The sequence below is a fragment of the Alligator mississippiensis genome, chromosome 4, assembly GCF_030867095.1.
Source record: "Alligator mississippiensis isolate rAllMis1 chromosome 4, rAllMis1, whole genome shotgun sequence".
NCBI classification, from domain to species: domain Eukaryota; kingdom Metazoa; phylum Chordata; order Crocodylia; family Alligatoridae; genus Alligator; species Alligator mississippiensis.
This window is the reverse complement of record NC_081827.1, coordinates 216,802,732-216,830,452: the sequence shown is the minus strand read 5'-3', so window position 1 is coordinate 216,830,452 and position 27,721 is coordinate 216,802,732. Positions and strand designations below refer to the sequence as shown.

Sequence of the window (27,721 nt, the reverse complement as noted above, 5' to 3'; positions counted from 1 at the left end):
ATGAAAAATTTCATCTCAGACTGTTGATGGTCAGCAAAATACTCACCAACTGAAAACAGCGTAATATTTTAGTGTTAGCAACCATCAATGCATGTACAAAATGTATTATTCTTGTTTAAATTGTCATGCAAATATTCCTTGCCTTTTAATTTCTCTTGCTTAAATTTTATCTGCTTCAATTTCACAATCAGATTTAAAGACTTTTATGTGGAAGGGTGATGAGAGAGGCTGATATGATACAGAGTGAAAGAATAGAAAAGCAAGTTCCTTATGTTCTTCCTTCCAGGCAAGCATATTTTGAGGCCAGAATGGACAGCATAATTGATTCCTGCCAGAGGCCATGGTAATTTATATCTTTACCCTTGGCTTGACTTTTAGCCTGCTTCTGTCCTTCTTTCTCCTGGCCATCTCCTTGGCAGCCTTCTTCAATGCTCCCCCAACCCTTTCTCTCTCTCTCACTCTCTCTCTGTTGTTTAGTCACAAGAAGTTGAAAACATTTTTAAAAGCAAATGGAACTTACCCATCTGCCACTGTGCACTCCTTTAATCCAGTTTTAAGTCTTACTTTATCAATTAATTCTAGCTTCTTTTTTTTTTTTTTGAATGCCTATTTTCTTATAGGATAAAGCTCCAACTGCATATTTAAATTATGATAAATGTGGCAATTCTATGTGATATATGCAAATTTAATAATCTAAAAACTTGATTATAGATGTTAGAGGACAATTTAGCTGGGTTTCAGATGGCCAAAAGATAAATTCAGGGATTTCAATTACTTTTTAATAAAGAGGAAAGAAATTAAAAGCTGAAAAAAATATTTTAGCAAAGGAGTTCAGAAATGAACAGTCTAAGCTATTACTCTTTATAGAACCTACTGTTTAATACAGCTTCTTTTTTTTTTTCTTTTTCTTTTTTAACCTAGTTCAGAATTGCTTATCAAAGACAGGAGCAAAATTAGAACTTCCTGGGAGCTGCCTGACCCAGGATCTCCTTCTACTCTTAATCACAGCTGTTCAATCTCTTCTGCTTGAGGGGAGAGAATAGAAAAAAGGTCAAAAGATTTCTAGAGCCATTTCCATATGTTATTTTGACATGTGCAGACTTAAACAAAGAGATGTTTTATTATTGCTGGGCTGGACTCTAGAACCCTGTAATGGGTCTCTCTCTCTCCCTATACCACACATGGGTAGATTTAGGTACCTCCAGAATAGGATCTACAATGGCTAACACAAACTTGACTCACCGAGTGCTAGCCAATAAGGAAATGCTGAGGAAATCCCACCCCTATCCAGACTTTCCAAAGTCGGCCCACCGCAGGTAGAAGCATTGTGTATCTACTGTAGTATGGTTTCTAGGCAAATGGTTGTTGTTGCAATTATATTGAAGACTACTGCAGGCCATCTATGTTGTAACTGAAAAGTTGGGTTTTTTTCTTCCATAAATTAGTGCAGCATTCATTGTCCCAAGACATCAATAAGTCAAAAGGATTGTTAAAGGGATAGCTGTGCATGCAAAGACAGGTATTCCAATATCATACTCTAAGATGTAAATTGATTGCAAAGACTAGGAAGGACTGCATACCAGGCCTGCACATAGCATGGGGCTTTTGTTAGGTTCCCTTCCTGCTTCCTGCTGTTAGAGATGGGAGATCAAAATTGGCTTGTGCCAAACAAGTGCTTCCCCCAAACTTCTGATTCGTAACTGGCAAATGATCCAATCCTTCATTTTACTTCTCACCATTAAATAAAGCAAAGAAAAAAAACTTTAAAATAAAATAATGCCCATGCTTGTAGCTTTTGCTCTACATTTAGAAAGGCAAGTTTATGTGGAGCTGCAGTGCTAAAATTGTTCCATAACTGCTTCCGACTGTGCCGAGGTGCTGAAGCATAATGTAAAATGCTTTGACAAGGCAGAACAGATCACCAAACTGACTCTTTCATTGTGTTGGCTGATTTTAAATGAGATTCTGAGGCCTCCTTCCTACAAAGCACTGTCCATGATCTGGTCCTGGCATTTACTTGGAATCCCCATTACAGTCAAACAAGTTTGTTATAGTCATAAGAGTTGGGTATATCCTTTATACACAAGTGAACATACTGCCACAATTGGGGCCAAGTCAGCTAGGCTGCTTGTGGGATATATATTTTTTTTGTCCACTGCTTTCTCTTGAACTTGAAGAATTCCTTGCCTCCCCCACTCAATATATGAGACAGGGAGGTTAATGGAACTTTTACCTCAAGTGATTAATGACTGAGAGCCAGGAATTAGGAATCCCTTAATTCTAAGCCTAGCTGAGCCACCACTTTATTATACAGCTTTGTAAATTTCCTAACCCTTCCCATGTTGCATTCTATCCTTCTGTAAAATGGGTATAATCAAATAATACTTTCCCTGTTATAACTCTTGGGTATCACAACAGTGTTATGGCATTATTTAATTCCTTAATAGAAATGGACCCCTCTGAGAAGGGAGGGTAGCTACTTCTTTAAATCCAACCCTAAAGGGACACACATTCCTGAGTTTTCCTCCAGTGACCAAGCCTAGCAAGGAAGCTGCTATCACATCGCATAGCCAGAGGATTTTCTAACATCCTGAACAGATGATACATTTACAGCAGTGCAGTCAGCCTATGCACTGGTGTAAATAAAGGAGCAGACATAAACCCTTACAGTGAGGTAACTTCAATGAATCTAGTGTAGAATTGCCCTTAAAAGGACCTAGGGTAAAAATACACTGATGAGAGTTAAACTGCTATAGATGGCAACTAGGTTAACCTGAGGCAGCCATTAACCCAAGGCTATCACACTGTGACAGTGACTATGTAAGGCTTTGCGTGCAACTAATTTGGAATAGCTGCTCATCTGTCTGCTGCCTTGTGTGGTATATCTTATATGAAGTCTTTAATGAAGATCCATTCCAGCTTGTCTTTCAAACTTTCAGTCTGTATCTCAAATTAGATGTTGGTGGTTTCATAAAGAGAGGGTAGCCTGCTTGTAACTAAAGATCTCTCTCGCATAGCAAGCAATCTGTTAAACATAATTGTAACAGCATGGGGGGGGGGGGGGGGGCAGTCTCTACGTTGTCTGCAAATTAAAATGGGGCTTTTGGTTAGATGTATGTTTGTTTATTTATAGTCTTTCCAACTAAAATGTATCAAAGTCCTAATAAGCAGTTGTTAAGGAATGGCCACAATAGTCTGAATTGTGTTTAAAAATCTACAAAAATATGACTTTCGAGACCTTGATTGCGTGGGCAGCAGTCAAAAATATCAATGCTTCATTGCTTCTGTTCCTGTTACAGGTACATGTGACAGCGTTGCAGCTATGAGTGGAATTTTAAAGAGGAAGTTTGAAGAAGTTGATGGCTCCTCACCCTGCTCCTCTGTGCGGGAATCAGATGATGAAGTTTCTAGCAGTGAAAGTGCTGACAGCGGTGATAGTGTCAATCCATCTACTTCTAATCATTTTACCCGTAAGTCCAAAGTCATGTGTAGAGCTCTATTGTCCTCTACAAATTGATAGTATTGTCTAGCATAATGGTAATAATAATACACAGCTCTTATACAGCAGTTTTTATCAGTAGGTCTGGGGATAGACATTACACATAAACCAGTTTAAGTGATCAGAAAATGGTTTTAACCTGTAACAGAATACAAGTTCAGTACACATAAACCAGTTTCCCCACAACCCCACCTCGCAGGGCGGGCCACTAGCCTTGGCCCATCCTGTCTGCTCCAGCTGGGCAGGGCCAGCTCTGATACCCAGGCTGTCACAGAGCTGAGGCAGCGAAGCCTCTGTTCTGCAGCCCTGGTCCAGCCTGTGGCAGTCAGCCCAGCAGGGTGGTGGTGGGAAGGAGACAGGGGAACAAAACTCCCCTCCTCAATCCTGGCCCCAATCCCTGGTGTGAAGGGGCTCCTCCCCCTGGCCCACATGAGTCACCAACACACAGGTGGGAGGCAAGGGGATCAGTCCCTCCAGCCAGGGGCTGGCCCAGATCCCTGTGCCTCAATGGGAATTTCCCTGCCCTGGGCAGAGTTCCCTGAGCCCTGTCACTGGTATAGAGGGAGACTTGCCCCTTCCCACCTCTCAGCATGGTGCAGCACCAGCTTAGCTCTGCCCTCACAGGTGCTATGGGGGGAATCATTCCCTCCAGCCCAAGGCCAAGCTGGCACTTGACTGTGACAAGAGATGAGAGGGGGGAATTCCCTCTGTGCACTGGTGGCAGCACTCAAGGAACCTTGCCCAGGGTGCAGGAACCCCTGCTGAGGTGTGGGGATGCCCCTATGTGGCAGGATGCCCAGCGCTGGCAGGGGCACAGGCTGGAAGGACTGTCTCCCCCCCCTCCCCCCCGCAGGGGTTCAGCACGAGGTTGGGGGGGGAGGGGCACCTGCTGGGCAGCCAGTCAGCGATGGGCCCCGGTTGGCTGCATTCAAGTGCCCTCAGCAGTGGCTGGCAGACTGGGAAATGTGCTCTAGTGCAGTGCTTCTCAACCTTTTTTGTACCAGGACCCATTTGTAAACATTGATGGCCAGTCCTGACCCACAGCCCCAGACTTTGCCGGTGCCCTTACTCCCAAACCACAGTCCCCCACCCCCCAGAGCCATACTTATGCCTCTCGCGCCTAACCTGCAGCCTCCTGCCCCCCATCCCTGCTGGAGGGGCCCCCAGCTGCCCCTGGCCCACTTGGGCTGGAGCATGGTGGCTGCAGTGGCTCTGACTCATGTGGGCGGCAGCGGAGCAGCTCTGGTCCCAGCATGGGTTGGAGGGAGGAGGAAGTGGTGGCCTATGTCACCCCTGCTGCCATGGGCGGGGGCTCCTGTGCTGCACCAGGCAGCCTGATTACGGCCCCTCAAACAATGTCTCCCATTCACCACACCCCTGCAAGTACAGGCACCAGCCCCGGTGCAGCTGGCTCAGCCATGTAGCTCACCCTAGGTCCATTCTCATGCTGGAAGGGCAGGCGCCTTCCTATCCCCTGCCCCCACTGCCTTGACACAGACTTGGTGCCTGGCTATCTTCCCCTGGTGCCAACAGGCACCTGTCCCCACCCCCCACATCCATCCCCTCCACACCCACCCCCAAACAGTCCCTAAGCCCTGGACCTCCAGCTCCCACTCCCCATACTGGCTGCATGCCAGCCACATGCATGTGCACATGCAGGTGCACATGCACGCGCTATCTTGAATCACCCCAAGCAGCTCCTTGCTGGCTGGAAAGCTGCCAGCTTGCAAGGAGAAACCCATGCTTTCCCACACTTTTCTGGGACTTGCTCATGACCCTTTCAGATATTCTTGCAACCTACTTTTGAGTCGTGACCCATGGGTTGAGAAACACTGCTCTAGTCCCCTCCCCAGCTTCAAGTCTGGACCACTACAGGCATCTAGCTGCCTTTCCAGCTTCAAAAGTTAATATCAGTTTACTTCATCAGTTCAGTCTGTGCAGGTTAGAAACCCGCAAAGAATTGAATCAATTCAGCCTTGGGCTTTCTGACTGTCTGTACTTAGCCTAGATGTCAATATGCTTTATCATTATCTCTATTTTACAGAAGTGAAAACTGAGTTCTAGTGAGGTGCAATGAACTGATGAAAACCACCCAGGAAGCCTGTGGCACTTTGGCTTCACTTTTGTAACTCACCATTTAATTAGTGAAATCTGTGCAGAATTATTTATTGATATGAGCTAAATTACACTAGAAGCACTTCAACATATGTCATTTGCTTTAGAGAACTGTTTGCAGTTTTGTAGTCAGAATTTTCAGCATTCAAGGTATTTCCAGGTACAGAAGAGAAACATTACAAGATTCTGTTGGTACATTATCTAGTTTTCTTGAATAAAATTGTAAGCTTTTAAGGGGTACTACTGTATTTAGCTACAATCACAATATATAGTACTCAGAATCATCTGATCGCTGTACTTTATTTCCATACTGATGGAAGTTTTTGATCAGGGTGGGTTACACAAAACAAATAACATTTTTATGGAGGATTCCACATTATAAAGACTTAACGAAATGCTTCAGGTTAGATGGATATACTGGCAACGATTATCCATAGCATCCATACCTACTCTAGACAGGATTTTGCACAGTCAATAGTTTTTTGTGGAGACAAGCATTTGCCTCAGTGTTATCAAAAATGAAAAGCTCATATGCCTGGAAAGTCTGGTGAACATTAATCTGTTTTGTTTTTATTGCCTGTTTGTTTCAATGTGAGTACTTGCATATTTTAAACAACGTAGGCCCAGATCCTGAAGTTCTCTATTACATGAATACACTGAGGTCAATTACTTCATTGTTGACTTCACTGGAACTATTTATCTCCAGATTTCTTTCAGTTTTACACATTATTTCCTCCAGTTCATTTGAAGATATTTTGAAATCACTGGGTACAGTTTGGCACATTAGCAGAATTCACAACAATTGCCTGACAGGGGTCATGGTGTGAACACTTTTGCTATGTCCCCTATGAGATGCTGAAGTGAGCTTATGCATTTGTGATTTGGTTTGTCTAGAAGAAAATAATTGTGTTGTACGCTGATTGTACAGCCCACTACCTTTAAAAAGAACACATTTCTGTGTAAAGAAAATAAAGCATGGTATAATCTATATCAGAGCTGTTCATCTGGTGGCCCAAATCTAGGCTACCTTTCTCTTCCTCCCCCCAGATTTCACTTTCTGCTTTCACCTCGGTGGGTGGGGTGGTGCAGCTTGCAACTGGGAAAGTCCATGGCATGGTGACAGATACATTTTCTCATGGTGGAACTGAATGCTAATACTTGTTCCTCCTTATGGTAATGTCCTTCTGTCATCTCCCATGAACAGGTGTCATGTGGTTAATAAAATAAACTTAGGAAAAGGATACCGCTAACTCTACATTTTCATTTTTTCATTTTCAGCACCTTCTTGCAGTTTTAGAACTACTTTTTTGCCTATAGTATGTTCAGTTTCTTGGATGTTGATGAAACTTACCACAGGTGTCAAGCAGTTCATGGTAATGCATCTGTATATCTTATTATAATTAGTATGCTGGGGGAGGGGGGGTACACCAAAAAAGTTGTTGAGTAACAGAACGAACTGCCCTGTTGGTGATTTCATTTTTGTAGTATATCTGATTATTGCCATAAAGTTTTGACTCATTATCCACATTATTCTCCTTCATTCCAATTGTCTCAGAACAGGAATGGAAAATAGTGGTAGAAATGTCCTCTTATCTTGCTTTCCAATTAATTTTATCATAGACTGAAAATACTACATCCTTTTGACCTCTTAATATAAAAACATGCAATATGTTTAGTGTACTACTTAAGAAAAAGTGCCTGTGAGTTCTCTTTCTAAAATGAGGTAATATTTTAAATAAATATTAAGATGAGCTATTTAAGCGAATTACCGTATCTTCGCGCATATACCCCGCCTATGGGTATAGGCCGCACCCATGTATAACCCGCAGAAAATTGTATTTTTGTAAATAAGTCCGTGTATACATCGCACCCGTGTATTCCCCACAGCAGCAGATACACAGGGAGGTGGCACAGCCTGGCCTGCCCAGGCCCAGCGGGGAGGCAGCGCAGCCCACCCCGGCCCCCGTGGCAGCGACGGCGCAGCCTGGCCTGCCCGGGCCCAGTGGGGATGCAGCGCAGCCGGCCCCAGTCCCGGCCCTCACGGCAGCGGTGGCACAGCCCGACCTGCCTGGGCCCAGTGGGGAGGCAGCGTAGCCCACCCCAGCCCCCGCGGCAGCGGCAGCAGTGGCGCAGCCCGGTGCAGCCTGCCCCGGCCCCCACAGCAACGGCGGCACCGCCTGGCCTGCCCGGGCCCAGTGGGGAGGCAGCACAGCCCACCCCGGCCCCCGCAGCAGCAGCAGCACAGCCTGCACCGGGCCCTACAGCAGTGGCGGCCCCCACGGTGGCGGCGGTACAGCCCAGCCTGCCTGGGCCCAGCGGGGAGGTGGCGTGGCCAGCCCGGACCACCCTGGCCCTGACCCCCTGCAGTGGTGCAGCCCAGCCTGCCCGAGTCCAGCGGGGAGGCGGCGCAGCCCGCCCCGGCCCCAGCCCCGGCCCCCCACAGGGAAAAAAAGTCCTCTGATAGTCCGCACCCCCGTATAGCTTGCACCCATCCATTTTTTTTTGTAAAATCGCGTATACCCCATGGGATATATGCACGAAAATATGGTAATACCCATTATCACCTTTGGGCATGACCATGCATCCCCTATTTCTGATATACCCAATACTCACTTCAGCGCTGATGATCCTATTTCTGCCTTCATGGGGATTAGCTATAATATATTTTATTTTTACTGTTTTGTAAGTCCATGTCTGTATTAAAAATCCAGATTTATGTTTCAGTTTTAATATTCTCATTGGATCCAACTCATGCAGCATGGGATTTTTGGTGCAAATTTGTTTATAGACAAGTCCTTAGAATCAGGCAACCAATAAATCTACGGGCCCAGTTCTGCTTTTGGTTACATCTATGAATCACAGGTGCTCACTTTCCAGCCTCTGCCTCTTGTAGATAACAGGATTTTTTCTTTTCCTTTTCCAGGGATAATCTTGCTTGCAAGTCACCATACTTGAAAATCATACCAATTGTTTCAGTAGTTCCAGGATGCCACTAAGACCCTGAGATTTCCCCAGAGATATAACTGGGAAACAGTTTTTTTTCTATCTTGTGAGATTTTTTTTTTTACAATTAATGTTAGAATTGTTGCGGGGAGAGATCCTAAATAGGGATAAATAAAAATCTGGAGGTGTTTTGCAGACTACATATCTGCAATTCATTGTGAATTGTGTCAAAAAAAATGTTCATGTTAATAATTGATTTATGATGATTTCAGGCTTTATATTCTTACTAACTTTTCAAAATGTTAAGTCATTTTGAACTAAGTAACAGAAAGTGTTCAGTTAGAGCAAATGGAATTGGCCTGCTTCAACAGTGTCAATTGGAAATTCTCCAGTACCAACCAACAAACAATTTCAATTTTGGTAAATCATTGTTTTGTAATGAGAAGATATTTTATTGACATCTACAGCTAGTCATATTTTTTAAGTCATGTAATAAGTATCTTATTATCTGAATCCTTCATGAAAAATAAGTACTTGGGCACATGGACAAAATGGGTTTCTCAAGTGGGCAGATGTCCTACTAATAAGGTAGTCTGTATTTCAAAGGGAATACTGAAAATTGCTTTAAATACCATGCTCCTCCCCTATGAAAAAAATTGGGATTCCTGATAATAGTGCAGTTCAATTGTAAGACAATGTGTGCACTATTTTAGCGTGTTTGGTCTCTCCTCTTCTTTATATTGTCTCTATCATTTTCATAGGAAAAGTAACATGAAGTTCCTTTGACTAGTGCAGCTTGAATTTACTTTCCTCCTCATATAAATCTTTAAACTGTCAGAATTCATCAGGTCGCCCCACGTCCAATTGCAACAACTGGGAAACAGCCACGGCACTCCCAGAAGTGGCCGCAGCACTTCATCAGGCACTCCCACTCCCTGGCCAGTGCTCCCGCCTCTGCCCCCTGCCCATCGCCTAAGTGGGGAGCGTGGCCTGTTGGGGGGTGCACCAGCACTCTCAGGGGGTGCATACGCAACCCCTACGTATTGCCGCTGGCTGTAGCAACGTGCTAAAGCAATGTAGCATCCATGAGTGTCTACACATGACCAGCAGCTACTTCGGTATAGCGATGTGCTCTCCTGGTATAGCACACTGCTATGGCAAAGTAGCTGCTAAAAATAACTGCATGCCATGCGTAGGGTGCAGTACAGACTGTTACTGCACCATAAATTAGTACTTCCAAAAGGAAGTACTCAATCATGATGCAGTAACAACGTTCCCATAGTGACATGTGTAGATGTACCCATACAGTACATTTATGTACTATATGTGGGTCTGGGTACATTATTAATAAGCTGTCATACAGTTGGTACTGTGACATAAGGTAATATTTCACAATACTATTTCATAATTCCATTGGGAAATTCTGAAGTGATATGGTAACTAGCAATATGAACTTTCTTAATAATATACCTGTTAGCTGGCTTTTTGTCATCCCTACAACTGCTTTAATGCACATGTGATTCATCGCAGACTGTTTACATTAGATGTTCACTGTCATCAAAATAGAAAATAGCAATTTGTGTCTGAATGCATAATTTTACAAGAAAGCCAATCTTGAATACTTCTTTTAATTATATGAAATTGTCAGATTTACAAATAAAAAATTGGAAGTTTTAAAATCAGAGCATATCTTGATTGCATTTGAAATACCATTCTAAATGACGTTTTGTTTCCTTTGCTTGAAGAACAGTATATTTGAATAAAGACATAGAGAACTACTGCTTTCTCAGAGTATTGTCCTAATAATCTAATTATCTCAGAACAATGATTCTATGTATCACCTGGCAGTGCTGAAATATGAAAAGTTGAATGTGCATGTTTTTATTTTTACTTTTGCGAACAGCACCCTTAATATAGATGTAAAGGTCAAATTTTCTTTAAAATATAATAATATATTTACAATATGGTATAAAGCTGGCTTGAAAAAATAGGGATTTAACTAGTGAGTTGAATTAGTATTATGGGACAATAAACATATCTTGGAGACTGAAAAAGGAAATGGTTGTTGGGGTTTATAGTCCCATCTGAAAGGGGTACCTGTTAAATATGTAGCAGTCAGTAAAATTAATATTTTACTATGTACATTGTACCTGTACAGCTATATGTACCATAGTCTGATAGGAAAGGCAACACATTTGCTGCTGGCAGGAATATAAAGAGGTATTGATCTGTGTCACAGAAAATATCGAATGGAAGAATGACCTTGTATCTGATTAGCTTCTTGCATCTCACATTTGGACTCCATTGCAGTCCTCATCTTTATTTCTTAGCTTTATTGTTAAAACATAAGGATTTAAATCTTATTGAGACTAGTTAGAAAACCACATTTATAAGCTGCAAAGATGAAGTTACTCAGAAGTCTATTTTTTTTCTCACGTAGTACTGGGCTGGATCAATTTTCATCTTTCCAGTCAGTCGACCTCTATCAATTGTAGTGTGCTTTAAAGGCAGTATTGGAAATTTAGGCTCCTAGGGTTTTTTGCCAGTTTAAGATATTTCTTCTACATCTAATACTGACCTGTGCTGGAGAAATGAGCCTCTCTCAAAGTTTATAAGCAAATGTAAACTCGTATATGAGGGAAGAATTAATTGCATTTTAAGAAACAATCCATTAATTTTTTTTTCTACCACTCTAGAATCAATATAAAGGTATATTTTGCTAACTTTCATAGTTTCATAGTTTGTAGGGTCGGAAGGGACCTGAGCAGATCATCAAGTCCGACCCCCTGCCATGGGCAGGAAAGAATGCTGGGGTCAAACGACCCCGGCAAGGTGTCTATCTAGCCTCCTTTCGAAGACCCCCAGGGTAAGAGCGAGCACCACTTCCCTTGGAAGTTGGTTCCAGATCCTAGCCGCCCTGACTGTGACGTAGTGCCTCCTGCTATCAACTTATGGCCATTATTCCTCGTTACTCCCGGTAGTGCTCAGGGGAACAGGGACTCTCCCATAGCCTGTTGGTCCCCCTTGGCCAGTTTATAGATGGCCACCAGATCCCCTCTCAGCCTTCTCTTGTGGAGGCTGAACAGGTTCAGGTCCTGTAGCCTCCCTTTGTAGGGCCTGCCCTGCTGCCCCCAGATCATACTAGTGGCCCTCTTCTGGACCCTCTCCATATTGCCAACATCCCTCCTGAAGTGTGGCACCCAGGACTGGATGCAGTACTCTGAGGCCTGATCAAAGTTGCATAGAAGGGGAGGATCACCTCCTTGGACCTGCTTGAGATGCATCTGTGGATGCATGACAAGGTGTGATTGGCCTTCCTGACCGCGTTCCCACACTGTTGGGCCCATGTTCATTTTGGCATCAATAATGACTCCAAGATCCTTTTCTGCCTCTGCACTGATGAGAAGGGAGTTCCCCAGCCTGTAGGTCTGCTCCTGGTTCTTCCTCCCCAGGTGCAGTACTCTGCACTTGTCAGTATTGAATCCCATCCTGTTCTCATCCGCCCACCCCTGTAACCTGTCTAGATCTAGTTGTAGCCTGCCCTCTCTTCCAGTGTGCCCACTTCTCCCCACATCTTAGTGTCATCTGCAAATTTGAACAAGGTGCTTTTCACCCCCTCGTCCAAGTCACTGATGAAGATGTTGAACAGTGCGGGCCCAAGGACCGAGCCCTGAGGGACCCCACTGCCCACATCCCTCCAGGTCAAAAAAGACCCGTCCACCACCACTCTCTGGGTGCGGTCCTCCAGCCAATTTGCAACCCATCTGACTGTGTAGGCATCGAAACGAGTGTCGCCTAATTTTTTAACGAGAATGGGGTGAGAGACAGTGTCGAAGGCTTTCCTAAAGTCCAGAAAGACTACGTCCATCACGACACCTGCATCCAAGGATTTTGTGACCTGGTCGTAGACAGCCACCAGATTGGTCTGACAGGACCTACCTTGAATGAACCCATGTTGGTTGCCCCTAAGCATGATCTCCCCTGCTGGTCCCTCGCAGATGTGCTCCTGGATAATTTTCTCAAAGAGCTTCCCCAGGACCAAGGTAAGACTAAAAGGCCTGTAGTTTCGTGGGTCCTCCTTCCTCCCTTTTTTGAAAATGGGGACCACACTGACCCTTTTCCAGTCCTCCAGCACCTTGCCAGAGCACCATGAGTGCTCGTAAAGCTGTACCAGGGGTCCCTGTACTCTATAAAAGTGTCTTGCACTCCTAAGTAGCTGTCCTGTGCCTAACCACATTTGATTAATTTAAATATGTCACTTAAATGTCTGGTTGTAGAAAAATCCAAGACATTCTTTTCCAAAAATTTGTGTTCTAATGCAAAATTACCTATGTTTTGTCATTTCCACAGTTCTGGGAGAGAATATATTTGCACTATGATGCAGGAAAGAAAATGTTAATTGGGGGAATTAATGAAACAGGTTTTATGCACATAGAACAAGATTAATTTTTCATTCAAGCCAGCTGCTTCTGGCCTTGAGATTCCTACTTTGACCCCCTACACTCAGTAAATTTCCATTTGCGGTCAGCTGATCACCTTCAGATATGATAGTGAGATTGTAAGTTCTCCAGGGCAGAGGAAATTTAGCGTTTTGCGTGTTTTAAAATGTTTACATTTGTAATGATCTACAAACATTTTAAATAATAATTGTATTTAAGAGCACTATACTGTGAGCTTCAGATAGTGATGAAAAAAGCATCCTGTTTCCATTGTAATATGTGGCCCTTCATTTTTTGTAGGAGCATAGAAGTAATATTTTCTGTAATCATAGGTATATAATTGCAGATAAATTTTATAAAAGATATTAATTTCCATGTTTTAAATTTGCTGCTCAGTAAAATGTCATCATTAATGCACATCATACAGCCAGTCTATAAGGCAATAACCTTGGTGAAGCAGCAGAAGGAGTTGGCACAGAGCCAGTAAGATTGCCTAACACCAAGAAGCCTCTCCTGCTTTAGAAAGCACTTTGAATGGGAGACTCATCTAGTTATTAATTCAGACAGCAGGGAGACCTTTTCCCCTCAGGAATTGTTACAAACCCCAGGCACTCAAGTGCATGTGGCTATTACATTTCAAAGACATTTGTATGCTAAAATAGTAGAGTAAAATCTAGCACTGTATAAGCTGGAGTCTTTAGATGCTCAGCCAGTCTGTGTTATTTCACTTGACTCTCCACAAACATAGCTGTTGTACACACACAGCTGATACATCATAACCCTCTACTATATGTTTAGTTGGTAGCTATCTCCAAGCATACATTGTACCTTAGTGAAGCCTCTTAAAAATGTACTTAAAAAACGTATTTTCCTCGCTTTCTTAAATCATTCATCTGCCTAAAGAAATAATAGGTTAATGCACCAGTGCATTTTGTGATGTCAATCTGGCTCAGAAAATGCATTGCAAGCAGCCAGAGCATGCCATTGAGTCAGTCAGCTACAATGGTGCTTTTCTGCCCCTAAAAAAGCTTCCTCTCTTTCTAACCTTTTTATTTTCTAATTTTATACTTTTTCCTTTCTTTTTCTTCCACTGGATTTTGAAAACTCCTTGGGTGCATCTACACAAGATGCTAAAAGCACAGTAGACTAATTCTACTGGGCATTAGTGCATCACGTAACAGGAAAGAAGTTTGACACACATGGACTGGCTTAAAAATGGCAGAAACCCAGTCTAAGATTTGCCCTTCCCCCCTCCCCCCACTACGTGGTGAATGTGTGCTCTGTTTGCTACTCATCTAAACTATAGCAACTATAGCAAAAACCATGCAACTTGGATCAATTCTGCCTCAGGCTTTTTGAATGTCTGTACCTAGCCATAAAGTTTCACACTGCAGCTGATGTAGTTGCAAGATTGGGATCTGAGAAATTTTACCCTTGTTCCCAAAAATTGTGCATCTTTCTGCACCCATCTGGCAAAAGCAGCCCTCTCTATTCCTGTGTAGCACTGAGAAAATAATTCCTGTCTTTAATTGAAACATAATTTGAAAATATTTGGACCAGTTTCAAAGGTGGTCAAAAATACGTAGTAAAAACTTACACGCACACACACACATTCCCAACCTCTTCTGCCATTTTGCTTGGAAATTTTGAACTTTTTCTGAACTTTCTCACTAGCTTTACAGTTTGGCCCTAGAATTTGGCCCTATAGCTATTAATACTATACCCTCCACAGCACATTTCTCTGTCACCAGAGTGATAAATTTCACCTAAGTGACAAAATTCATACCTACCTAGAAATCCTGTTTTGAATGTTATAGAATCCCACGCCACCACACTGAGCTGATCATGGGTTACTTTTATGATAGGTTGGAATATTGGAGTGCATTCTCAAATGCTCTGAATCAGGAGAATCTAGATCCTATCATACTACATTTGTGTAAAGGAAGCAAGCTTCATTTGGCATAAGAGTCAATAGCCCCAGTTATTACCTGATCCTGCTGTTTGTGTTATTTAGTTATTTAATTATTATTTAACAATACCAATTTAAATTACTTTCACCTGATAATGGTTCATTATGGGCTTGAAAATACTTAAAAGAAACAGCTGAAAAAATATGCAGGTTTTTTTTTATGGTGCCTTGCAGTTATTTTCATTACTTGCAACCGTATATGGAAATTAATTGTTAACTTCTTAGAGTCAGCATGTTTAATGCTTTTGTTATAAGCATTGGAGTAAAATGTAGTAGTATGTTGTAAAATCCCAATATATTGAATAGAAGTGCATTTTATCTCCAACCTCTAGCTTCACTGAAAAAGAGAGATTAACAATATTGTTTTTAAAGTTTCTTAGTAACTAGAGTAAATTTCTAGAGAATTTCTGCAGAAAACTCAGTGAATTGAAGTAGCATGGTGTTTTAATCTTAAATACTTATAGGATAAGATCAGGCAGGACATGCCACAATGGAATTCTAACTGTTTTCTTTTATCATGTGTACTAAATAATTTAGGAGTCTCTTTCAAAGACATAAAAGGAAGTTAAGCACCCAGTTCTCATTGATTTATTTTTTCCTTCCCCTGCCAAAAGATTTGTTCGCCTAACTTTGCTTAATGCCTTCAAAAGTTCCATCCATATAAACTAGTAAATTTTATAGTCTTATGAAATTACAAGACAGTTTTGGCAGAAATCGGAGAGGATTTTCATTACTGTTTTAAATAGCTTTTGGTGACAGTGTTGTAACAAATACATAGATATGGTTGAAAATAGATATTAATGCATGACTAAATGAATCAAGTCCATACATAGATATTAATGCAGAGATGCTGCAAAATAGGACTAAGTTAAAGTGAAAAGAATGAGAGAGAAGACTATTGAGAAGAATAAGTCATTCTGGAATTCATATAAAGGTTCAACAAGAATGAAAGGGTGATGACAAAAATCGTCACAGTTCCAATGAGGTGGCTTAATAAAGTAATTTTTTAGTGTAATATTCCTTCGATAACATTAAGATCTCCCTTGCTGCTGGGGTCTGAATCTTTTGAAATCTGACCCAAGTGTTAGTTGAAATATTGAATATAGCCCTACGCTTGTTTGGTGGGGGTGTTTTTCAGCATGCATCAAGGAAGAACTGCAGAGTTTTCATTAGTGTACTAAGTAGAACAATAACTGCAAAAGTGAACAGAAATTTACAAGGCCTATAGTGGCCATTAGCATCTTTATAATAAATAAAATGAAACTTTCAACTTGGTACATTTTTAATGGTTTTCCTAAGTAAGACACTGTCAATGTCATAGATTTTTTTTCTCACTAATTGATGACAACGTGTGACAACTAAAAGAAATTTCTAAACCTTATCTCCAAGTTAATGCAAGCAATACATGGTATTAACCTTTTCTTAACCAGTAGGAAACTATGGCCAGGGAAAATAACAACATTTAAACAATGGCAGCTCACGTGAAGTAAACGGAACAGACTGTTCCCACCTATCTTTGCATGCTGAATATATTTTCTTAGTGGAAAAATTGGAACACAGTGTTGGGAATATCACAGGAATGTGTTTCCGGGGTAGAGCAGTTGGTGAAGAAAATGGTACCCTTTTCCTCTCTCACATCTTTGCCCTTTCAGAGTAGAAAAAATAGGATGTTTTACAGTAATTAAGTAAAAGAAGACCTGACTATTTAGACTCCAGTGATTTCTTCAGTTGTCTTATCCCAACTGTTTCCTACTACGCAACACACACATCACCAGAAACTCAATAATTTAGTTTGTTCTTCCCACATGCTCATCCCTGCCCACTTATCTCATCCCCTACCCAGTCCTGAAGCTCTTTACATTCCCTTATTTACCTCTAATACAGTTCAGTTCCCCACCTGCTCAAAAATACACCCCCCCCCCCCACACACACACACATATATATGCTACAGGTTGTAAACTAAGTTTGACTGAAAAAAATATAACAAAGCAATTTTGGCAAAAGATTGGGTCCTTATCTACACAGAATTCTGCATGAGAACCATTTGTGTTCTATGGAAAATTTTAAGTTGTCATCAACTTTTTAAGCTGAAAACATCATGGCTCAGAACCCTAGAGATCACAGTCCCACCTATGAACTTGTTCCCCTCTTTTAATTAACCCAAAATTCTCTAATTATTATTATTTTTTTAAATTCTCATGGACCAATTTTCTTGTTCCCTGAGACAGAACTGGAACAGATTGGAAGGAGGTGTTTTTTTAAACAGTAAAAAAAAAAAATAACCTGAAAAAAGTGCAACATATCATCAAATAGGCAAAGTATATGAACTGACCCAGCATCTAAATGGTTCTTGCAGTACAGATTGAGTCAAATTGCTTAAGTGCAAGCTCTTTCCTTCTTCATGTAAGTGGATAGACTGTATGTTCAGTGGAACCTTTCAAATTTAACTTCTCTAGTTCTTCAGCTTTAGGCAAATATATTTCCATCTGTTGCCTCAGTGAACTCACCCCTACTTGGACAGTCTGATACAGACTGACAGAAGAAGGTAGTCAGGAAGTGTGAGAAAACTCTTTTGCATGGTGATGACCACTGCCTTTAAGAGATTAGAAGGAAAGCAGTGCCAAACTATTAGAGCTGCATTCTAGTTTCCACTTCTCAGTTTCCCCTCTTTTTACATCCTTTGCAACTATGCAGCATAGGATGTAGGCTTCCCAGGGTTTTGAGCACAAATCTCATTTCTTTCTATTATGGGTTAATGCACCATTCCATATCCCCAGCAACAGCAAGTAAGGACTTGTACATCCAAGTCTCTTCTCAGAAAATACTATCTCCCGCCTACCTAAAAATGTGTTTGAGGGGAGAGGTTGGCCTGTATCACAATATTGCCTCCAAACTTGGATTTCCAAACCCAAGGACATAAGAGTAGTAATTAATCTTGTAATAGGCCTGAGACTTGTAAATGAAGCATACAAAAAGCAGCAGTACAACATATTTTATTTTGTTTGATGGCAAATTCAAGTGCATGAACTCTTACCCAGTTTTTGCTTTCTAGGATGCTTGCTAAGCAGCCTTGCTCTTTTTATTTTTTTTGAAGTGATGTTCTGACCTGGATTATCATGATATATTAGGCTTGACAGTTCTATATTGTTAGACTTGATGAAATGCTGTGTGGGAAAGTCATGGAGCAGGTGGAAGATGGTGTTAATCCTTCTTACCGTAGTGGTTCGTATGCCACTGAGAATATGTAAAAAGCAGGAAAATAGGTTAGTGAAGTTTAAGAATAGCAATGTCTACTCCTGTCTCTTTGCTAGAATTTTAATCAAATGGGCTGCCTCATGCTGCTTTATCTAGCCTTGAGATTTTCATGTCCCTAAAATATTTCTGTGATGGTGGTAATGAATTGCATTGCTCTCATGGATGTAAAGAGTGCTGGTATTCTGCTGGGGAGCCATATGGTTCACATTTATTTTAATGTGTCTTTGACATCAGGAGAATAGCTGAGACAGCAGAGGAAAGTGCTTATGCTTTGGATTTCAGCCAGAGCTGAGATTATTTATGTTTAGTAATCAAAGAGCTCCTCCTTTTCTCAATAAAAAGTGTTTGAAAATGCTTAAAATGTTATTCATGTTAGGATCTTGTAAAACTAGGAAGACTGCTTTACATTCCTTTAATAGATGTTATTTTTAACTGAAGTAAGAGTTCCCTTCCTGGATGTCGAGTTTCATATTCTATTTTTGGGAAGATTCTAAATTTACACAAGTGCTTAGACCATTTTTATACTGGCATCACTCCAGTCATTGCTGTAAGGCAGTCTACAAAACTCAAGCTGTCCAAAGTAGACAAGTCTGGGTATATACTGCAATATTTGTTCATTGAGGGCCACTGTGGTAGATAGTGTGATTTAATGAAAGACCCTGATATTCTGTTACTCTTTTAGAGGACTTTGGAGGACTTTCGCTGTTACAGTTTATTCACATGGCAAAGGAAGGAGATCTAAATGTGCCTGATACAGATAAGTATTGTATTAGTTGCTCTGTCCTGGATCTAACCTATGAAGTTTAGTGCTGGATAAAATTCCCCAGTTTCTTAAGTTTTAGGTCAGGCATGTTATAAAGGCTGACTGAAGCCATGGGTCTGATCTTCAACCTGAATTAGCCTAAAATTGGAGCTAGTGTTTTGATCTCATTCACTGTTCTGCATCAGGTTCTTTATTTGAGGTTAATCTTCTTTTTGAGATATATTCAGCATTTCTGGGGGGGGGGTTAAGTGGGAGGATTTTTTGTGTCAGAATTTACTATTAGTGGGAAAAGACTGAAATCCAACTATGAAATATGTTGATGGAGTGTGGTATAGATAACTTTGAGCAACTTTTTAAAAGACCAGTTAGTACAAAGTTTCCAAACATCCAACAGCTACAAGCTGCTTTTATCACTTATGATTACCAAAATGATTTTTCCCTAGGTGACTTAAAATTAACCTTTACTTCTCATTTTTAAAGCAGATATAAAATTATCATAATTATATGTTTGCAGAGGGGGGATGAGAAAAATAAATTGAATAAACTGGTTACATTAACCCATCTTTTAATTAATCAGCGTATACACTCTAACCATATATTTCTAATTGTATAGTAAAGTTATTAATACCTATATAATCAACCAATGATCATACATGGTTTTAGTGAAAATCAGTATATTGTCCTACTTTTCTGTTCCTTGGACACTTCATGAATTCTTTTAGAAATGTGTAAGCACAAACTACAAACTTGCTTGTACCACATGTTCTGCCTCATTTCCTCATTTTTAACCCAAAGGTGAGAAAAAACTCATTTTCTATACCCTTGTACTGCACATGAGTCATATTAACATGTGGTTCCACCATGAGAAATGCATTTGTGTCTTTGTGAGTTGCTACTATGAGTGAGCATCTAGTCTACCACCATCAGAAAATGTCACAGGATGCACAAAAGCAAGAGGGCTGCAATAGCTACTGCTAAAATGGACTATATTCTCTTCTCTTCCAAATGTGTTAAAATTATACCTGTGCATGCAATGGGGACAATCCATATAGCTCAGTATACACTGCCATAGTTTAGACCTAATCACTCATTTGGGATATTCATATTTTACATATCCTAGTCTTTCTACATTATATAGGTCAGGACTATCCAACTTCTAAGCAGCTGGAGGCCATGCTAGTGTGAGTCATGGGCCCTTGGGCTTTCCGTCCTTCCACGGTGCATTTGAAGGTGGTAGTTGCCAGACGCAAATGCTGTGCATCTCCTCCCTGTACTTGGGTGGACCCTACCTCAGCTCCCTCACTGCACCGTGTCCTGGACTTTCCCAGAGTCAGAAGCTGACTCTATGACTTCTGGAAAAAAAACTTAAATTTGCTAACTTGTATTTTTTTTTCCAAGAAGCTAATTCTATCAAAAGATAGTCTAGAAGAGACAGACATCAGCAAACAAGATAGAGGAGAAATTTTATTTCTGAATGTATCTCATTGTTTTTACTAGTCAAAAGTCTTGCAGGAACTTTGAGAAAGTGAAAAGTATTGCAAAAGTGTGCCAAGCCACTAGTGTCCAACTTAAGGTTACTACTCAACATACATGCCATTCTCTCCATTAACTCCTGTTGCAGTGGTGAATGAGGCTTCTGAAAGGATGCCTTGCAATGTGATTCAAGTCACTTCTGCTTCTCCATTTTGCTTTGGCTCTTATTATATTCCAGAATATTTTTGGAGTAAGGTCTAATGCCCTTATTACATGTAAAAGTTGTTTGGTTTTTTACTTTTATTTTATGCTATGTTTTAGAAAACTCAGTCTGTGACATCCACTGAATAAAGTATACTTACTTTAAGGCCCTAATTTGGAAAAGCACTTGGCTGTTTACTTTGGAGGGCTGGATGTAGGCAAAATTTCCCTGAAAATATGTATTAGACCAGAAAGAATATCTGTTCTATATTAAAAAGGAGCAAGGGTTTTTTGTGGTTTCTTTTTACTGATATCTTTTCCAATTGCATTTCCAATTAGGTTTTCAGGCACTATAGCTTGTTTTATTTGGCTGTTTTTAGCTGATTTGTACTAAAGGTTTCATGCCAGTTTCTTGAATTGCTATAAGTATTTGCATATATTATGCACTTATTTTTATACTGTGAATGACCCCAAAAAACCAAAGCTTACCAGAACATTAAAATTTGTAAAGGCTACCAACAGAGTATAGAATTTATAGCACTTAATTTGGCTTGTGATAGATCTATACCCTGCTATATAAACCTTCTAAAGTTTAAAAGCTGTTAAAGATTTCCAGTGCATGTAGTAGCCAAAAAGTCACATTATCCAGTCATTGAATGTGAAGTGAAATGGCAAAACTATCAGCAGTGGTGTAACTACAGTAGGGTGACTGGGGCAGCCACCCGGTGGTGTTTGGAGAGGAGGGAGCTGTTAAAAAACAGCTGCCTCTGCAGCCACACATTCACACTGGCAGTGCAGTGGAAACTGGAAGTTGTGACCGCCCCTGTGTATGGCAGCTGCCCTGGGCACCTGACCACATTTTGACACCTCTGACTATTAGACTCCTTTCAGATGTAGTAAAAAAGGCATTATGATCGGTGTGAACAAAGAGTTGTTACTTCAGGATGTAGACACAGGGCTGTGAAAATGAAGGAACTGTATTTATTCTGTCACCTGAGTGCTAGTGCATCCTGAGAAAAGACAATATGCTAGAAACAGAAATTACACATGATATAAGTGATCAGAAACAGGTTCAAATCTGTAACACAACAAAAGAAGTTCAATGGACATAAACTGCTTTCAAAATGGCTGAAACCAGGTTAAGATAAACCTGGATGGATGTAGTATCAGACATAACTGATTTAACCTAAATCAGTTTATTGAACTTCTATCCCAGATCCCCTCCAGATTCAAGTTAACTCACAGTCTCCCAGCATCCCAGGATGCTTTGTACCGCCCCAGCAACACTCCCCCATTCACAGGTATGGCGGGCTAGCCTTGGCTCAGGCTGTCTACTCCAGATGAGCAGGGAGGCATGCCCTAGCACCCCTCTTCCCAGCTTCTGGCCTGGGCCACTGCAGCCATTTGCTGCATTTCTAGAATCAGAAGTGAATGTCTGTTCACTTGCTTATTGGCTCAATCTACGCAGATTAAACCAACCTGTGAAGATTGAATCAATTCAGCCTTGGGCTTTTTGACTGTTTGTATTTAGCCCAAAAAGGTAAGAGAAATGGGAAGGTGGCTTTGAAAGCTGGAAACAACCAACCATGCTAAGGTTAAGAATTGTTTCCATCTTTAAAAACAAAGCACTGTATTGTCAAAACTTTTAGCTATTTTTCCCTTTTATTCTTTAGCAATACTTTTTTAGCATCTCTGCAGAACTGTCTATATATCTTTAGAAACAAGGAATGGTAGAACCCATAATTATGCTCCTGAACAACCACGTAAAAGCAAAATCACCCTATGTTCCATAGTTCTTGTTTGCTTTCTTTTAATGAACAAGATTCTCATGAGTATAATGTATCTGTATTGCTTCCCAAGTGTAATGTAGAAAGGCTGGAAATGCAGTGCAGGATCCAAATTCTGCCATGTAGTGACCCCATGGATAAGGAGGGAGAAAAAAATAGTATGTTCTCAAACAAAGTAGGGGTGGGGGAGAGACAGATTTAAATTAACAGTTTTTTAAAAGTTTGGCGTGCAAGATTAATCATAATACTATAGATTTAGCATGATGTCCTAACTGTGCATTAATAGGTTTGAATTGCTTGTTAATGTAATTACATCACGTTTTGCTTTTCTGAGAAATATCACAAAGCGATTCCAAAAAATAAGAGGGTTTTTTTGTTTGTTTGTTTCTTTTCACAATATATTTTGCATCCTTTGGATTTGCATTCTGGTTTGTAGGCCTTTAGTGTGCATATTTTTCAAGCTTTTCTTGTTTGCATGATAGGCCAGACATTTTATATTCTCTTAAATAAGATTCTCGCATAATTTACATATCACTAAGAAGTGCAGTCTTAGAAAAAAAAACAAATCTTTATGAGGTTCCCAATAAAATCAAGAGAGCTGGCAACACTGCCTTTACTCTGAAATTCCTACGTTTATCATTCTTAAGGTTTATGATAATACTTCTATTTTATCTTAGATTAATGAGATGCATTATTTATCTTAATCCTGTGTTAACTGTTTTTCTTTAGGATTATATATTGCTTTTGATGTTTATGCCATTGATAATGCAATTGCTAAAAGTTTTTGTGAAAGAAAAATTAGACAAATGATCAAAGGAATTCTGTGAGCTGGCTCACATCGATTCCAGCCCTCCAAAACCTAACACCTACAAAATCTAAAGGAGATCACCTGTGTGAATGTTTTATTCTCCTAGGGGATGATCCCAACACTTCAATGCTGTTGTTATAAATGTGGTAGAAGTTGTTGGCTAAATATTTAAACACAAAGTTAATATTCTGCAATGATGTCCTACAATATGTTTCCACTTTTTAACAAAAATCTGACATGCCATAAAAGCCAGTGATTGGGATATAATTTATAACAAATGTGTTTTCAGAATTTGGGGGTTTTTTTATAGGCATGAGAACTAAGGATATTTGTGGTTTTAAAAACCGTTCTGTAGTTCAAGCTATTTTCTCTTTTGGTTTTGTTTTAATTATTAAGATTTAAATGTAGCTGTGGGTAAAATTTGTAATCATAGATTAACAAAATGTATAGAAGAAAATAATCCATTATTCCTTTTTTTCATAAAAAAGACCTAAAATACAAAACAAAACCAGCAACTCATTCCTCCCACTAAACAATACTGTGAGAAAATCAGTGTTAAGGGATATATATATATATAATTAAAAAGGTCCTTACCCTTAAACCCTCAAATATTACAGATTATGATGATTAAAGGCTTCATAACCACATGTATTTTAAAGACATGAACATCTTCTCTTAAATTACTCACTTCACTCTCAACTTCAGTCTTTAAACTTTCTTTAATATAGTAGAGATTAGGACTGTACAAAATACCACCATTTCATTTTGACATCCATTTCAAAGGGACAGTGTTTCGTTTCGAGTTTCATTTAATTTCGAAGCACCGTTCCATTCTGTTTCATTGAAATTGTTTTGCTGTTTTGACATTTCACCTCTAGGCTATAATGGGGAAGCATGAAACTGCCTATAACTTTGTCATTTCTTGCCTGGTTTGAATGAAATTTGCAGGGATGGTAGCTCCTTCTGAGGCCATGAAATCTGCTAAGTTACAAGGAGATAGGTATAGGGGTTTCTGGGAAACTGCACCTCAAATTCTTGAAAGCAAAACTTGTATCACATGCGTATGTGAAGGCACAGTGGGATGAAATCTGCAGAGATGGTAGACCCTGCTGAGGGCATGAAGTCTGGCAAGTTTCAAGGAGATAGGTGCAGGGGGTACTGGGAAAACTCACCTCAAGCTGCTGACAAGCAAAACTCGTGATGTGTGACTGTGTGTGTGTGTGTGTGTGTGTGTGTGTGTGTGTGTGTGTGTGAGGCACACCTATTTTTCCATCCCTCCCCCAAACCGCTGGGATTGGAAGGGACCTCAGGGAAGGATCACAGCCACTGGCCAGCTACACAGTCAATGTCAGAGCAGTCCTTCCCCACTCTTCCCCCTCCCTCTCCTTACTTTCTCTTTTCTTTCAGGCAAGCCCAGCTTCGAAACTCAAAATGTTTCAAAACTTTCAAAACATTTCAAGTGCCCTGGTTTCATTTTGAGGCTGTTTTGAAGCCGTTTGTTTCACTTCTATTTCACTGTTTCAAGCTGTAAGCCAGTTGAAACAGCATTGAAATGAAACACCTGGTGAAATTTCACACAGCCCTAGTAGAGATTATTTCTTTTACTTTATGTAGTGTTGCTTTCCCATTGTTAGTTGCAATACTACATTTTTAATTTAATCAGGAGACAGAAATCCCACCCATGCTAAAGATTAAAGTTGATATCAATACTGCTACACAGGTGGTGCATCTACATAACAAACATAGAAGCATTTTGTTTTGATCAGGTAAAAAATGTATTGTTTTCAAAATGTGGCTGTAATATAAAATACTGCATGTAACATAGTGTATTAAAATTTAAAATATTACCCAGACAAAAAATATAAAAGAAATTAATCAAAAGGATAAATTAAAACTGAAATATTACAAAACTAAAAACCTGAAATTATTATTTCAATTTTCTTCTAGTAAAAAAGGAAATAAAATTGACACATACCTGTGAAAGTTTTTTAATTAAATGTTTTTTGAAAAAAAAAGCTCTTCCCTGGACACCTCTTTAATCAGCTCTACCTATAATAGATATACCTAGATTCTCTCTCTGTTTGACAAAATAGAGTAGGACTGTTGACATATACGAAGTTGCAGTTAAATGAATATAATAAAATAATGTCTGTAAAATAAACCAGGGCCTCTGTAACATTATACTCAATGGTTATTTATGGATCAAATCTAGCACACCTGGAGGGACATCTGGAGAAGTGTATGTTTTATTTGACCAAACAATAATTATAACTGCGTACCAGCATGTAGTCAATGTGAGATTATTTCATGGCACTACTGCTCATCAGAAGGGTATGTTATATCTGTTTGTAAAACATGCAAGTTCTAGTTTTCTTAACAAAGCAATTCCTTATTTTTTAAGATGAGTAAAGGAAGCTGCAATTCATTGTTTGGAAATCTTTGTATAGAATTGTTCCCTGTTTATTTCTGACCTCAAACTTTGTTAACAACATTATTTGGCATGAGATGTGTGTTTTGCCCTGACAGCAAACCAAACGTGGTGAAACCTGGGGCCAAAGGCCAGGTGCTTCCAATCTCCTGAGAGAATGAAATTTTAGACCAACAGTGTACATCCTGTTGTGCCTTATTGCTTTTTATAAAATGACTTCATGTGTTACAGAAATAGTTGGACACTTAAAATGATTTCAGTACCTGTATTCTGACAGTTTGGTTTCTCATATCATACCTATGCAACTGTTGCACCTAAATTGCAAGGCGATAACTCATCATCTAGTTCTTCAGTTGTGTTTACAATAAATCAAATAAATTATGTCTTCAAAGTCAGGGAATAAGTCTGTGGTTCTGTTATACTAGAAAAGCCAACCACAGCCATTTCTGAGGGACAGCCTCTGACTGTCATTACCAAGGGTCACCAAATGCCTATACCAGTGGTCCTCAACCTTTTGTAGACTCAAGGCACCCTTCATTAGATTCGAGGTGCCCCATAGAAAATGCCAGTGCTTACCTCTTGCTCAGTGGGGTGTTTTTTGGACTATGGAAAAATAATAGAGTAATCCTGCTGTTGCAAAGAACTTGGAAACACCACAGCAGGTCAGAATGCTTTGAACACCATGGATTCCTATTTGAAGTCTCTGGGTTTATGTTATTAATTGCATGCTTTGCTGCAGTGCTAGTTGAGAATCACTAATCTATACAGTAAGGAGCACACATTTCAAGATAGAAATAATGTATCTGACACCATTTTAATTTAGTGCACTTCTTAGAGGATGACGTTTGTATGCAAGTGAATTAAGAAATGGAAAAAAATAGATGTGACTGTGTGAAATTTAAAGAAGGGGGCTAACTTCTCATGAATATTATACCTCCACCATATTACAATGTGCTGTTCATAGGGTTAAGGTATTAAGTTGAGTAGAAGAAAAGGGGGAAAGAGTTGTGTTGTTAATCAATTTCTGAGGTCCTTTTTGCTGGGCTTAATTTGCTTTCCTGGTGAAAGATAAAACATTTTGAAAGAGAGTATCCTGACTAACATTATCTGTGCTCGTAAAGCAAATCGTTACATTTGCAGTTGTATGACTTTAATAGCTTTTGTTTAGTTGTGTTGTGTATATTGACCTCTTTGCACTGCTTAAACACTTTGACTTACCTTGTGCATGAACCAGTGGAGTATATTTATTAGCCAAATTCTATCGTCTTGTTTAACATGTTTATTATAAATGCTTTTTATTACTCTTTTCTAATAATAACCTTGTCATTTGGATCCTACATCTGCAAAACTTTGCTCAAGTGAGTAATCCATTTACTTTAAAGTGAATAGGATGATCTAGCAAGTAAGGATTTGCTGTGCAACTTCCAGGTTTATAACAACATTATAATTTCTTCCATTATAGCTTCATCCATCCTGAAAAGGGAAAAACGGAAGAGGACGAAGAATGTTCATTTTAACTGTGTTACCGTGTACTATTTTACAAGACGGCAAGGTTTCACCAGTGTTCCCAGTCAAGGAGGAAGCACATTGGGCATGTCTACTCGCCACAACAGTGTGCGTCAGTACACACTTGGAGAGTTTGCCATGGAACAAGAAAGGCTCCATCGAGAGATGTTAAGAGAACATCTAAGGGAGGAAAAACTTAACTCATTAAAATTGAAGGTAAAATTGGCAAGACTTGGTCTCTTATCTCCCACATTTAAATGAATGCTGTTAGGTCAGTAGAGGCCCAAAATTTAAGTTTGATAAAAACAAGATTTTAGCAGGTCCAAGTAGAAGTGCTTCCATGATTTGATTTGATTTTTTTTTTAAACATGAAACAAGTGAGTGTTTGACTAAATGTTGTCATAGCAACAGCAAAAGCCATGCATCTGAAGCAATACTATGGCTCTCATGACGTACCCTGCTGCTTAGTCAGCAGGTAAAACACAGGATCCTGGGAGAGACATTAGGAAAGGATGGGGCATTAACCATTCATGTT

The 27,721-nt window shown here is 40.0% G+C and overlaps 1 protein-coding gene across 6 annotated transcripts in view; it reads left to right on the top strand.

Annotated features, from left to right (window-relative positions):
* Nucleotides 1-27,721, top strand: part of CSRNP3 (cysteine and serine rich nuclear protein 3) — a 166,193-nt gene that overhangs the window by 106,630 nt on the left and 31,842 nt on the right. For 3 of the 6 annotated variants that reach the window (XM_019480523.2, XM_019480522.2, XM_059727325.1), the window contains 3 exons: nucleotides 287-343; nucleotides 3,300-3,470; nucleotides 27,143-27,402. In XM_019480523.2, the coding sequence (XP_019336068.1) occupies nucleotides 3,323-3,470; nucleotides 27,143-27,402 (408 nt within the window). In that variant the 5' untranslated portion in view covers nucleotides 287-343; nucleotides 3,300-3,322. The remainder of the gene's footprint in view (nucleotides 1-286; nucleotides 344-3,299; nucleotides 3,471-27,142; nucleotides 27,403-27,721) is intronic. The other 3 variants (XM_019480524.2, XM_019480528.2, XM_006270356.4) reach the window with 1 other exon arrangement.